The following is a 14,843-nucleotide window of genomic DNA, read 5'->3' on the forward strand; positions in this document are numbered from 1 at the left end:
ACAGACTGCTATATAGGTCCACTAATACAGGACTAGTAAAGGACCAGTGTTACAGACTGCTATATAGGTCCACTAATTACAGGACTAGTAAAGGCCCAGTGTTACAGACTGCTATATAGGTCCACTAATACAGGACTAGTAAAGGCCCAGTGTTACAGACTGCTATATAGGTCCACTAATACAGGACTAGTAAAGGACCAGTGTTACAGACTGCTATTGTGCCGCCTCTACCACACTATGTCCACCAGGGGATGCTGTCTGCTTTCAGAAACATAAAAGCATGTGCTACCGGAAGGGTCTAGTCGAGATGTGCAGCTTCAAAACCAGCACGTTATTTTAGACCGTTTTAAACCTTTTTCATAAGTCACTTCTATCATCTAAGTTGATTGCATTTCAGCACTGGTTCAATATTGCAAAAATCCTTTTGTAGCTAATGTCCCTAGTACTGTAGTTATAATGCGTTGTTTTCGTCTCACTCACTTCCCAGTGACAAGGTTAGTGGCAAAGTTAGCTGGCTAGCTAGCTAGTTCGCTACATAGCTAGGTTACTAGCTAACGTTAGGAAACCATTATCATGTCAACCATAAAGTATTGTATGTTAAGTAACAATATAGTTGCCCGTTTATTCCCCAAAAGGACCTATTCGTGGTTTGTAGAGTTGCAGCACCAGCAGTATTATCGCGCAGAGAACTGGCTGAAGTTACCAACAAGTTATAAATGCCATAAGAGATCACATCATGTCAATCAATCGTCATGTCAGCATATCTCACAATATGGCCGTCAACGTCACAGAGCTACAACAGTGTCATGGCAGACATCTATCCCCTTACAACACAGAGGCTTTTCACTGTCAGCGTACCAGCTGAAGATTAGGGACGACAACCATACCCCGGGTCATGAAAGCCTGGGCAGGGAGGAGGAGGAGGATTATATAGATGATGGAGAGATAGATGATCTGTTTCAACACCAGATCCCGATGGTCGGCGAGGGAGACCACCGCATCTTCATCGTCCATCCTGATGTGAAATGGGGAAGCAGGAAGCAGTACCTGACCACAGGTGAGTGGAAACTCAGGAGCTGGCCTTTTGACCATGTCAGGCAGTTATGTCATTAAATGTGCGTTCCAAATGGCACCCTATTCCCTATTTAGTACTCTACTTTTGACCAGAGTCCTTCTATCAACTGTAGAACACTATACAGGGAATAGGGTGCCATTTGGGACGGAGCAGTTCTTTCCTCATGTCATGTGTCTCTCTCTCTCTCACAGCTAATCTGATGATGGCGGAGGCAGTGGGTTTGGTCAACACTCTACAGAACTGGAGTGTCATTGACACGATCATCCTCTCCACCAAGACACCAGAGAAGAAGATGATCTTTGGCAAAGGCAACTTCCAGACTCTCACAGGTCTGCAGGTCTCACCCAGCCTGTTTTAACCCCATAACCATAACTTACCCTGGCTTAACCCTCGCCCTAATTCTGTATTATGAAGTCTGTTCTCTCTCCCTGACGCAATTTGACAGGTAGTGTTTGGTGATATGCGATGTAATGTGAGTCACTATTTAGCATTACTGTATTGAGTCCAGAATCCTGTTGTGATTTTTTTCTCTCAGAGAGAATCAGAAGAACTCCGGGAGTAACTGCTGTGTTTGTCAACGTGGAGCGTCTGTCCCCTGCCTCAGAGGTGAGAGTGGGAGACGAGAGCTTTACCAATGCACTATAGTGTAGATTGAGTCTTTATTGTCCCATTGACCTGTCACAATATGACATTTGGCTGCATAGACTTGACTCTGATGGTATATTTTCCTTTCAGAAAGAGTTTGAGGAGGCGTGGGGGGTGAAGGTGTTTGACAGATACTCTGTGGTTCTCCATATCTTCCGCTGTAACGCCAGAACCAAGGAGGCCAAGCTACAGATATCCCTGGCTGAGATCCCACTGCTCAGGTAGCATCCTAGGATTTACCTGGGGATCACCCAAGGATTCATACTAGTGTATTACAATGTATAAAGTCAGAGAGGTAGAGGCTCATCAGTCAAGCAGATTTTGTATGGAGGTCAATGAATATTGAATTTGGTTAACAGAAATTGGAATGGCTTATTTGCTACGTGAGGTTTATTTGATCTTATACAAGTTTGGTAATGATTAAGTTCTTACTAGTGTACTGATATAAGTAGGACACGTGACATCCTGGTAGGGCTGTCCCTGGCCCCAAAAAATATTGGTCGACCGAAAGTCGTCTGTTCTTCGACCAATCGATTGCTCAAATTTTTTAAACGTGTATTTTTCCATATATAGACACACTATATGTGTTTTAATATGATCAACTAGAGCGTCTGCTAAATGACTAAAAATGTAAATGTAAATGCATTGAGCTTGTCTGACGCTTTAAACTTACGGTTTGATGCCTCAAGAGGGAGCCAGAGATCTAGATAACCAGAAGATACAAAAAACATAACCTGACCCAACTATTCTCTTCCCGCTGCTGCTGGCTTTCTCAGATTCTGCCGTTACGCTCCTGAAGTTGCCGGTAATAGGCTACACGAGGAGTCAACAACCTTTCTCATGTGGAATGCCAATTTATCTTACCATTTCTACCGATCTGCACATTTTTGTGGAACAGTTTCATTTAATTTGTAATAACGTCTTCATATCTCAAAATCATTGTCATGTGGTTAATCAAAATTATATCAAAATCTAAATGAAAATTATACAATCCTAAAAAGTCACTTCTATTGCCATTGCCAACTATGTAAAAATAGCCTCCATAAAGCCAACAAATAAAAACATTGCAGCCTGCAGGTAGAAAATATCCTGATAAAAATAAATATCCTATATCACATTGGCTACACGTGGCCTGTCTGCAATGAACTTGAAACATTGTATCAGCTATTAAGTTGGGTCCAGCCCCAAAGCTGGCCCTAGCGAGCCACGCTCTACCCGTGTAGCTCAGTTGGTAGAGCATGGCGCTTGCAACGCCAGGGTTGTGGGTTTGTTTCCCACGGGGGGCCAGTATGAAAAAATGTATGCACTCACTAACTGTAAGTCGCTCTGGATAAGAGCGTCTGCTAAATGACAAAAAATTTAAATGTATTCTGGGCCCTCAGTTTCCTGCGCCAGTGAGCTCGGGACAGACACAGCTGTAGGCTGTTTGCACAAGGGATAAGAAGCAGTGGTTGACTTGGGCAGGAGCTCATCGGAGCTGAGTACCGGCACCTCAAATGTTCTACTGCTTGAGCTCCTGTTCCTCTTATAGAATATTAGCTCAAAAAGTATTGGGGAGCTCCTGCACCTAAATATAAACAGTACCAGCACCCAAAATGAGTACCGGAACCTATTTCAGTCCAAGTCAAGCACTGATAAGAAGTAATCAGCTAGGCCTATTTTATGACGTTTCCACTGGATCAGAGCATGACATTTTTCCCTTTCATGCTGAGTGGTTATCGAAAGGGAGAGAGCTGGAAAGATTTTTCTAATACATTGAGGAACTATTGTCATTCTCAATGGATGTAAAAACATACTTTGTTTGCTTGCTGTTTGAGGTGAAGAAAACATTACTTTGAGAAGCTCCACAGCTCATTAGTGGTGGTGCGTTAAGCCAATCAGAAATACTATCAGATCCCCAAATGGGAACATTTATATGCCTACATTTGTCCGCAGGCCAAGTAGCCTAGTTCTATGCGTAATCAGGTGCGCGTCCTTACTCATCATTGACAAAAGACAATGACTAAATTGACAAAACTCATAAATGAAATAAACCAAAACTTGTTTCTCACAAGTGTAGCCTAGGTTGTGGCTCTGCAAACAACGTGTCCACTCCTACAATGAGAACGGTAAAAGACTGGAATAATAATATATTGAATGCATCAACAGAAATGACCGTAAACCAAACAAACATTGCAGATTATAAATTATAGGAATTAACGGTAAATGTACTACTGGTGATATACAGTGAGGGGAAAAAAGTATTTGATCCCCTGCTGATTTTGTACGTTTGCCCACTGACAAAGAAATGATCAGGCTATAATTTTAATGGTAGGTTTATTTGAACAGTGAGAGACAGAATAACAACAAAATAATCTGGTTATAAAAATCAAAAATGTTATAAATTGATTTGCATTCTAATGAGGGAAATAAGTATTTGACCCCCTCTCAATCAGAAAGATTTCTGGCTCCCTGGTGTCTTTTATACAGGTAACGAGCTGAGATTAGGAGCACACTCTTAAAGGGAGTGCTCCTAATCTCAGCTCGTTACCTGTATAAAAGACACCTTTCCACAGAAGCAATCAATCAATCAGATTCCAAACTCTCCACCATGGCCAAGACCAAAGAGCTCTCCAAAAATGTCAGGGACAAGATTGTAGACCTACACAAGGCTGGAATGGGCTACAAGACCATCGGCAAGCAGCTTGGTGAGAAGGTGACAACAGTTGGTGCGATTATTCGCAAATGGAAGAATCACAAAAGAACTGTCAATCTCCCTCGGCCTGGATGCAAGATCTCACCTCGTGGAGTTGCAATGATCATGAGAACGGTGAGGAATCAGCCCAGAACTACACGGGAGGATCTTGTCAATGATCTCAAGGTAGCTGGGACCATAGTCAACAAGAAAACAATTGGTAACACACTACGCTGTGAAGGACTGAAATCCTGCAGCGCCCGCAAGGTCCCCCTGCTCAAGAAAGCACATATACATGCCCGTCTGAAGTTTGCCAATGAACATCTGAATGATTCAGAGGAGAACTGGGTGAAAGTGTTGTGGTCAGATGAGACCAAAATGGAGCTCTTTGGCATCAACTCAACTCGCCGTGTTTGGAGGAGGAGGAATGCTGCCTATGACCCCAAGAACACCATCCCCACCATCAAACATGGAGGTGGAAACATTATGCTTTGGGGGTGTTTTTCTGCTAAGGGGACAGGACAACTTCACTGCATCAAAGGGACGATGGACGGGGCCATGTACCGTCAAATCTTGGGTGAGAACCTCCTTCCCTCAGCCAGGGCATTGAAAATGGGTCGTGGATGGGTATTCCAGCATGACAATGACCCAAAACACACGGCCAAGGCAACAAAGGAGTGGCTCAAGAAGAAGCACATTAAGGTCCTGGAGTGGCCTAGCCAGTCTCCAGACCTTAATCCCATAGAAAATCTGTGGAGGGAGCTGAAGGTTCGAGTTGCCAAACGTCAGCCTCGAAACCTTAATGACTTGGAGAAGATCTGCAAAGAGGAGTGGAACAAAATCCCTCCTGAGATGTGTGCAAACCTGGTGGCCAACTACAAGAAACGTCTGACCTCTGTGATTGCCAACAAGGGTTTTTCCACCAAGTACTGTCATGTTTTGCAGAGGGGTAAAATACTTATTTCCCTCATTAAAATGCAAATCAATTTATAACATTTTTGACATGCGCTTTTCTGGATTTTTTTGTTGTTATTCTGTCTCTCACTGTTCAAATAAACCTACCATTAAAATTAAAGACTGATCATTTCTTTGTCAGTGGGCAAACGTACAAAATCAGCAGGGGATCAAATACTTTTTTCCCTCCTCCTCACCCTCCACATGGAGCCTACGACTACATTTTTGAATCAAGCATAAATTGGCTTTTAGTCTAGGCCTCCGCAATGGATCAGTTCACATATATATTTATATTTGTTACTGCTCGACTAAAACAATCTCGGTGGACCAACAGCCTAACTACCAAACAATCGACCAGTCAACTAATTGGGGTCAGCCCTGCATCCTTGCAACACTTTAAATCGGAGTTGTGCCTGGTCGTCACTAGTTATCACAGCCACAAAGTCATAAACCCTGCCCATTTCTACAATTTATCATCTTAAAATGTGATTTTAAACCTAACCACACTGCTAACCTTATGCCTAACCTCAACCCTAACCACACTGCTAACCTTATGCCTAACCCTAACCACACTGCTGACCTTATGCCTAACCCTAACCTCAACCCTAACCACACTGCTGACCTTATGCCTAACCCTAACCACACTGCTGACCTTATGCCTAACCCTAACCTCAACCCTAACCACACTGCTAACCTTATGCCTAACCCTAACCTCAACCCTAACCACACTGCTGACCTTATGCCTAACCCTAACCTCAACCCTAACCACACTGCTGACCTTATGCCTAACCCTAACCACACTGCTGACCTTATGCCTAACCCTAACCTCAACCCTAACCACACTGCTAACCTTATGCCTAACCCTAACCTCAACCCCTAACCACACTGCTAACCTTATGCCTAACCCTAACCTCAACCCTAACCACACTGCTGACCTTATGCCTAACCCTAACCTCAACCCTAACCACACTGCTGACCTTATGCCTAACCCTAACCTCAACCCTAACCACACTGCTGACCTTATGCCTAACCCTAACCTCAACCCTAACCACACTGCTAACCTTATGCCTAACCCTAACCTCAACCCTAACCACACTGCTGACCTTATGCCTAACCCTAACCACACTGCTGACCTTATGCCTAACCCTAACCTCAACCCTAACCACACTGCTAACCTTATGCCTAACCCTAACCTCAACCCTAACCACACTGCTAACCTTATGCCTAACCCTAACCTCAACCCTAACCACACTGCTGACCTTATGCCTAACCCTAACCTCAACCCTAACCACACTGCTGACCTTATGCCTAACCCTAACCTCAACCCTAACCACACTGCTGACCTTATGCCTAACCCTAACCACACTGCTGACCTTATGCCTAACCCTAACCTCAACCCCTAACCACACTGCTAACCTTATGCCTAACCCTAACCTCAACCCTAACCACACTGCTAACCTTATGCCTAACCCTAACCTCAACCCTAACCACACTGCTGACCTTATGCCTAACCCTAACCACACTGCTGACCTTATGCCTAACCCTAACCTCAACCCTAACCACACTGCTGACCTTATGCCTAACCCTAACCTCAACCCTAACCACACTGCTGACCTTATGCCTAACCCTAACCACACTGCTAACCTTATGCCTAACCCTAACCTCAACCCTAACCACACTGCTAACCTTATGCCTAACCCTAACCTCAACCCTAACCACACTGCTAACCTTATGCCTAACCCTAACCTCAACCCTAACCACACTGCTAACCTTATGCCTAACCCTAACCTCAACCCTAACCACACTGCTGACCTTATGCCTAACCCTAACCACACTGCTGACCTTATGCCTAACCCTAACCTCAACCCTAACCACACTGCTAACCTTATGCCTAACCCTAACCACACTGCTGACCTTATGCCTAACCCTAACCTCAACCCTAACCACACTGCTAACCTTATGCCTAACCCTAACCTCAACCCAAGCCACACTGCTAACCTTATGCCTAACCCTAACCTCAACCCTAACCACACTGCTGACCTTATGCCTAACCCTAACCACACTGCTAACCTTATGCCTAACCCTAACCTCAACCCTAACCACACTGCTAACCTTATGCCTAACCCTAACCTCAACCCTAACCACACTGCTGACCTTATGCCTAACCCTAACCTCAACCCTAACCACACTGCTGACCTTATGCCTAACCCTAACCTCAACCCTAACCACACTGCTGACATTATGCCTAACCCTAACCACACTGCTGACCTTATGCCTAACCTCAACCTTAAATTAAGACCAAAAAGCAAATGTTTATTTATATGAATTTGGACTTTGTGACTGTGGTAACCAGTGAAAACCATTGTGCCTGTTGTTCACATGCGTAGAATGGTCTCACCTGATCTTGCCTCCTCCCGACTGCCTTCCATGTTTGAAGACATTTCTTTTCATTGTTAGAGCGGCCACTAGAGTATCTGGTCAATATAATCAGGGGTGCACATAACTGGTACGCAGGTACGCAAGCGCGACAGAAATCAGGAATGCGTAATGCCACTTGTGTTACTACGCGCCTTTGCGTACTTGACCGATCTTCTCATCTAACCTTACACATGACATGTTGCTTGTCAACTACTGTCAGGGATGTCCAAAAAGCAACAGACATTAAGCAGCTTCTTTGGCGTTTCGCCACCTACAAAGAAACGCCAACTGGAGCCAGAGCCGAAGAAAATAATTTTTTCGGAAAAGTGGCTCCAAGATGTGCAGTGGCTTGAAGCTAACGATGAGCGCACTGAAATGTGGTGCAAGATTTGCCGCTCAAATCCACATCTAGCAGACAAAACAGGTGCATTTTATAAAGGCTCAAAGAATTTCAACCATCCTTTATTTGACAAACATGAAAAGAGCAAGGAGCACACGAATGTGGCGCAAGCCGTTGCTAATAAACAAGCTAGCCGAGAAGAAATGTCCAGTCGCCCACTTGCCAGATGGCGAGACAAGCTGAATGAAGAACAGCGGCAAGCTCTGTTTAATATTTTTCTCCGCCTTCCATAAAGCTAAACACGCACGTCCCATGTCTTCCTATTCTGAGGATGTTCCTTTACTGAAGCGGCTAGGAGTAAATGTCGGAGGTGCATATCATTCACGTGAAGGGGGGCACACGGATCATGCAGAGCATCGCTCACACCATCAGCGGGGAGTTACGAGCCAAGTTGCAGTCTGCTGAATTTTGGGGGCTGCTTTTTGATGGATCTGAGGACATCACAAAAACTGAGCAGGAAATAGTTTACATTGTGTCTGTGTCCAGCAACGGAGAGTTTACTTCGGACTTTATTGGACTGATTGAATTGGGTGCTGACCGAACCGCGCAGGCCATAACAGACGGACTTGTGAGACTTTTCCAGGACACAGGCTTGGATGACTGGACAACAAAGTTGGTCGCTGTGTGCACAGACGGGGCTGCTGTCAACGTAGGTATCTACAACGGCGTTGTGCCAAAACTCCGGCAACTTGCTGCGGTTGGAGACTCCCTTGTGCACATTCTGTGCACCGCACACACACTGGAGAATTGCGCGAAATCAGCTGATCGCAACGTTCCTTACTGTGAGACATTTAATCGCTCTGTGGTCAAGCTGCTGCAGTGTTATTTACAAAAAGGTGGAGCAAAAAAAACTGCTGCACTGAATAAGCTATGTGAAGAAAATGGGCTCTCCTTTGTGAAACTGGGTAAGTTTCATAATATCAGATGGTCTGCATGGAGGCATGAAACACTGTTAAAAATATCAAGACTATTGCCAGCCATTAAAATGCAACTGGTTACGAGTGATAACAGTGACTTGCAGCATATCTGCACAGAGCGTTTTCAGTGCTTTCTGTCAAACATGCTTGACATTTGCAACATTTTGAACACCACATCCATTAGGTTTCAGAAGGAAAAGCTGACCATTGGAGAATGTAAGGATGAACTCATGGTGGCCATTGGACAGTTCACACTTCTGCTTGATGGTGAAAGCCACAGGGCACACACTGTTTCCAATGCTGATGCTGACAGAGACAAGACACACTTACTCAGGGGGTTAATTGAAGAGTTTGAAATCAGATATGACTCCCTCAAGTCATGTGATCATTTCCTAGTATTTGATCCTTCAACATGGCCTCAGGAAATGCAAGACCTCCACAGTTTTGGAAACACAACCGTTTGCAGCATTCTCAAGAAATATGAGGCCACCTTGCAACTTGACAAAGATACCACTGTGACAGAATGGATGTGCTTAAAGCAGGCAGGAAAACGCCTGGGAGCCTCTTCTGTGTATGACTTGGTCCAAATAGTAAATACAAGTAACCCAGATGCTTACTCCAACATCAACAAGGTGGTTAAGCTGTCTCTTACACTGCCTTTAAGCAGTGCAGCTTGTGAGAGGGGATTCTCACATCTCAACATAATAAAAACCAAGTACAGATCTCGTCTGTCACATGCTCGTCTCTCAGCCCTGATGCACATTCACCTGTCAAAGCAGACCACAGAGACATTTGACCCAAAGCCTGCTGTTGACCTGTGGATGGAGACAGCTAATCGGAGGCTCAACCAAGGACAGGGAGGTGCATCTGCAGCATCTTCATCATCTACCATGCAGGAAGCTGAAGCAGAGGACAGTGGGGGCGACACTGAGGAGGACAGTGGGGGCGACACTGAAGAGGACAGTGGTGGCGGCACTGAGGAGGACAGTGGGGGCGACACTGAGGAGGACAGTGAGGAAGACTGCACTTATTAAGACCACGCTACATATGGGGTGAGTACCAGACACCATCTGCTGGTACTCACCTGAGTAACTCACTGAAAAAGTTATGTGCACCCCTGAATATAATGGATCAACTGTGTTAAGGTTGTTTTTTCCAGTATGTGATTCACAGCACCATCTAGTGTCATTTTAATGCACCTCCATTGAAACTGATTCTGTACTGTTTTGAACACATACACTGAAATACTATTGAACATGATGTTTTCCAACATATACACAATGTATTCTTCTGACAGATCCCGTTTGAGAAATGAAGTGGCCAACTTGGACCAGCAGGGTGGCGGTTCCAGGTACATTATGGGTTCAGGTGAGCCTACAGGAATATGTCTTGGGTGCTCCTCGTAACCTGTGGATGTCTCTGCTTCCTCACTTCAATACACTTCACTTACTGAACTATAAATTGGTCCGTATAAGAGCACCTATTAAATTACATTTGTCTAGGTGACTAACCCCTCCCTCCCTGTTGTCTAGGTGACTAACCCCTCCCCCTGTTGTCTAGGTGACTAACCCCTCCCCCTGTTGTCTAGGTGACTAACCCCTCCCTCCCTGTTGTCTAGGTGACTAACCCCTCCCCCTGTTGTCTAGGTGACTAACCCCTCCCCCTGTTGTCTAGGTGACTAACCCCTCCCTCCCTGTTGTCTAGGTGACTAACCCCTCCCCCTGTTGTCTAGGTGACTAACCCCTCCCTCCCTGTTGTCTAGGTGACTAACCCCTCCCCCTGTTGTCTAGGTGACTAACCCCTCCCTCCCTGTTGTCTAGGTGACTAACCCCTCCCTCCCTGTTGGCTAGGTGACTAATCCCTCCCTCCCTGTTGTCTAGGTGACTAATCCCTCCCTCCATGTTGTCTAGGTGACTAATCCCTCCCTCCATGTTGTCTAGGTGACTAACCCCTCCCTCCCTGTTGTCTAGGTGACTAATCCCTCCCTCCCTGTTGTCTAGGTGACTAATCCCTCCCTCCATGTTGTCTAGGTGACTAATCCCTCCCTCCATGTTGTCTAGGTGACTAACCCCTCCCTCCCTGTTGTCTAGGTGACTAATCCCTCCCTCCCTGTTGTCTAGGTGACTAACCCCTCCCTCCCTGTTGTCTAGGTGACTAATCCCTCCCTCCCTGTTGTCTAGGTGACTAATCCCTCCCTCCCTGTTGTCTAGGTGACTAATCCCTCCCTCCCTGTTGTCTAGGTGACTAATCCCTCCCTCCCTATTGTCTAGGTGACTAATCCCTCCTTCCCTGTTGTCTAGGTGACTAATCCCTCCCTCCCTGTTGTCTATGTGACTAATCCCTCCCTCCCTGTTGTCTAGGTGACTAATCCCTCCCTCCATGTTGTCTAGGTGACTAATCCCTCCCTCCATGTTGTCTAGGTGACTAATCCCTCCCTCCCTGTTGTCTAGGTGACTAACCCCTCCCTCCCTGTTGTCTAGGTGACTAATCCCTCCCTCCCTGTTGTCTAGGTGACTAATCCCTCCCTCCCTCCCTCCCTCCCTGTTGTCTAGGTGACTAACCCCTCCCTCCCTGTTGTCTAGGTGACTAATCCCTCCCTCCCTGTTGTCTAGGTGACTAACCCCTCCCTCCCTGTTGTCTAGGTGACTAACCCTTCCCCCCTGTTGTCTAGGTGACTAACCCCTCCCCCCTGTGTTCTAGGTGACTAAAATCTCCCCCCTGTTGTCTAGGTGACTAACCCCTCCCTCCCTGTTGTCTTGGTGACTAACCCCTCCCTCCCTGTTGTCTTGGTGACTAACCCCTCTCCCTGTTGTCTAGGTGACTAACTCCTCCCCCTGTTGTCTAGGTGACTAATCCCTCCCTCCCTGTTGTCTAGGTGACTAATCCCTCCCTCCCCCTGTTGTCTAGGTGACTAATCCCTCCCTCCCTGTTGTCTAGGTGACTAACCCCTCCCCCTGTTGTCTAGGTGACTAACCCCTCCCTCCCTGTTGTCTACGTAACTAACCCCTCCCCCCTGTTGTCTAGGTGACTAACCCCTCCCTCCCTGTTGTCTAGGTAACTAACCCCTCCTTCCCTGTTGTCTAGGTAACTAACCCCTCCCTCCCTGTTGTCTAGGTGACTAACCCCTCCCTCCCTGTTGTCTAGGTGACTAACCCCTCCCTCCCTGTTGTCTAGGTGACTAACCCCTCCCTCCCTGTTGTCTAGGTGACTAACACCTCCCTCCCTTTCTTTAGGTGACTAAACCCTCCCTCCCTGTTGTCTAGGCGACTAACCCCTCCCTCCCTGTCTTTAGGTGAGACACTGATGGAGGTACAGCAGAGAGTGTTGCAGGAGAGAGAGCTGAAGATCTGCTCTGCTCTGGAACGTCTGAGGAGGAAGAGACACCTGCTCCGCTCCCACCGCAAACACAGAGACTTCCCCATCATCTCTGTTATGGGCTATACCAACTGTGGTGAGAGAGAGGGGGTTATGGGCTATACCAACTGTGGTGAGAGACTGGGGTTATGGGCTATACCAACTGTGGTGAGAGAGAGGGTGTTATGGGCTATACCAACTGTAGTGAGGGACAGGCGGTTATGGGCTATACCAACTGTGATGAGAGACGGGGTTATGGGCTATACCAACTGTGGTAAGAGACGGGGTTATGGGCTATACCTACTGTGATGAGAGACGGGGTTATGGGCTATACCAACTGTGGTGAGAGACGGGGTTATGGGCTATACCTACTGTGGTGAGAGACGGGGTTATGGGCTATACCTACTGTGGTGAGAGACGGGGTTATGGGCTATACCAACTGTGGTGAGAGACGGGGTTATGGGCTATACCAACTGTGGTGAGAGACGGGGTTATGGGCTATACCAACTGTGGTGAGAGACGGGGTTATGGGCTATACCAACTGTGGTGAGAGACAGGCGGTTATGGGCTATACCAACTGTGGTGAGAGACGGGGTTATGGGCTATACCAACTGTGGTGAGAGACGGGGTTATGGGCTATACCAACTGTGGTAAGAGACGGGGTTATGGGCTATACCAACTGTGGTAAGAGACGGGGTTATGGGCTATACCAACTGTGGTGAGAGACAGGCGGTTATGGGCTATACCAACTGTGGTGAGAGACGGGGTTATGGGCTATACCAACTGTGGTAAGAGACGGGGTTATGGGCTATACCAACTGTGGTGAGAGACAGGCGGTTATGGGCTATACCAACTGTGGTGAGAGACAGGCGGTTATGGGCTATACCAACTGTGGTGAGAGACAGGCGGTTATGGGCTATACCAACTGTGGTGAGAGACAGGCGGTTATGGGCTATACCAACTGTGGTGAGAGACAGGCGGTTATGGGCTATACCAACTGTGGTGAGAGACAGGCGGTTATGGGCACAGGAGGTTGGTGGCTCCTTGGGGAGAACGGGCTCGTGGTAATGGCTGGAGCGGAATCAGTGGAATGGTATCAAATACATCAAACACATTTGTATTTGTATTTATTATGGGCCCCCGTTAGTTCCTGTCAAGGCAGCAGCTACTCTTCCTGGGGTTTATTATGGATCCCCATTAGTTCTTGACAAGGCAGCAGCTACTCTTCCTGGGATTTATTATGGAACCCCATTAGTTCCTGCCAAGGCAGCAGCTACTCTTCCTGGGGTTTATTATGGATCCCCGTTAGTTCCTGTCAAGGCAGCAGCTACTCTTCCTGGGGTTTATTATGGATCCCCATTAGTTCCTGCCAAGGCAGCAGCTACTCTTCCTGGGGTTTATTATGGATCCCCATTAGTTCCTGCCAAGGCAGCAGCTACTCTTCCTGGGGTTTATTATGGATCCCCATTAGTTCCTGCCAAGGCAGCAGCTACTCTTCCTGGGGTTTATTATGGATCCCCATTAGTTCCTGCCAAGGCAGCAGCTACTCTTCCTGGGGTTTATTATGGATCCCCATTAGTTCCTGCCAAGGCAGCAGCTACTCTTCCTGGGGTTTATTATGGATCCCCATTAGTTCCTGCCAAGGCAGCAGCTACTCTTCCTGGGGTTTATTATGGATCCCCATTAGTTCCTGCCAAGGCAGCAGCTACTCTTCGTGGGGTTTATTATGGATCCCCATTAGTTCTTGACAAGGCAGCAGCTACTCTTCCTGGGGTTTATTATGGGCCCCCGTTAGTTCCTGTCAAGGCAGCAGCTACTCTTCCTGGGGTTTATTATGGATCCCCATTAGTTCCTGCCAAGGCAGCAGCTACTCTTCCTGGGGTTTATTATGGATCCCCATTAGTTCCTGCCAAGGCAGCAGCTACTCTTCCTGGGGTTTATTATGGATCCCCATTAGTTCCTGTCAAGGCAGCAGCTACTCTTCCTGGGGTTTATTATGGATCCCCATTAGTTCCTGCCAAGGCAGCAGCTACTCTTCCTGGGGTTTATTATGGATCCCCGTTAGTTCCTGCCAAGGCAGCAGCTACTCTTCCTGGGGTTTATTATGGGCCCCCGTTAGTTCCTGTGAAGGCAGCAGCTACTCTTCCTGGGGTTTATTATGGATCCCCATTAGTTCCTGCCAAGGCAGCAGCTACTCTTCCTGGGGTTTATTATGGATCCCTATTAGTTCCTGCCAAGGCAGCGGCTACTCTTCCTGGGGTTTATTATGGATCCCCATTAGTTCCTGCCAAGGCAGCAGCTACTCTTCCTGGGGGTTTATTATGGATCCCCATTAGTTCCTGCCAAGGCAGCAGCTACTCTTCCTGGGTTTATTATGGATCCCCATTAGTTCCTGCCAAGGCAGCA

At 46.9% G+C, this 14,843-nt stretch overlaps 1 protein-coding gene across 2 annotated transcripts in view; it reads left to right on the forward strand.

The window, feature by feature from the left end:
- Positions 1 to 296: 296 nt before the first annotated feature.
- The window catches only part of gtpbp6 (GTP binding protein 6 (putative)), a 52,137-nt gene continuing 37,590 nt past the window's right edge, over positions 297 to 14,843 (forward strand). Inside the window, exons 1-7 of one of the 2 annotated variants that reach the window (XM_045218245.1) lie at positions 297 to 494; positions 837 to 1,057; positions 1,267 to 1,404; positions 1,611 to 1,681; positions 1,811 to 1,941; positions 10,381 to 10,451; positions 12,376 to 12,534. In XM_045218245.1, the coding sequence (XP_045074180.1) occupies positions 457 to 494; positions 837 to 1,057; positions 1,267 to 1,404; positions 1,611 to 1,681; positions 1,811 to 1,941; positions 10,381 to 10,451; positions 12,376 to 12,534 (829 nt within the window). In that variant the 5' untranslated portion in view covers positions 297 to 456. Of the gene's footprint in view, positions 1,058 to 1,266; positions 1,405 to 1,610; positions 1,682 to 1,810; positions 1,942 to 10,380; positions 10,452 to 12,375; positions 12,535 to 14,843 lie in introns of both variants that reach the window. The other variant, XM_041840762.2, reaches the window with a different exon arrangement.

Source organism: Coregonus clupeaformis, unplaced genomic scaffold (assembly GCF_020615455.1).
Source record: "Coregonus clupeaformis isolate EN_2021a unplaced genomic scaffold, ASM2061545v1 scaf1458, whole genome shotgun sequence".
In the NCBI taxonomy this organism is placed as follows: Eukaryota; Metazoa; Chordata; class Actinopteri; order Salmoniformes; family Salmonidae; genus Coregonus; species Coregonus clupeaformis.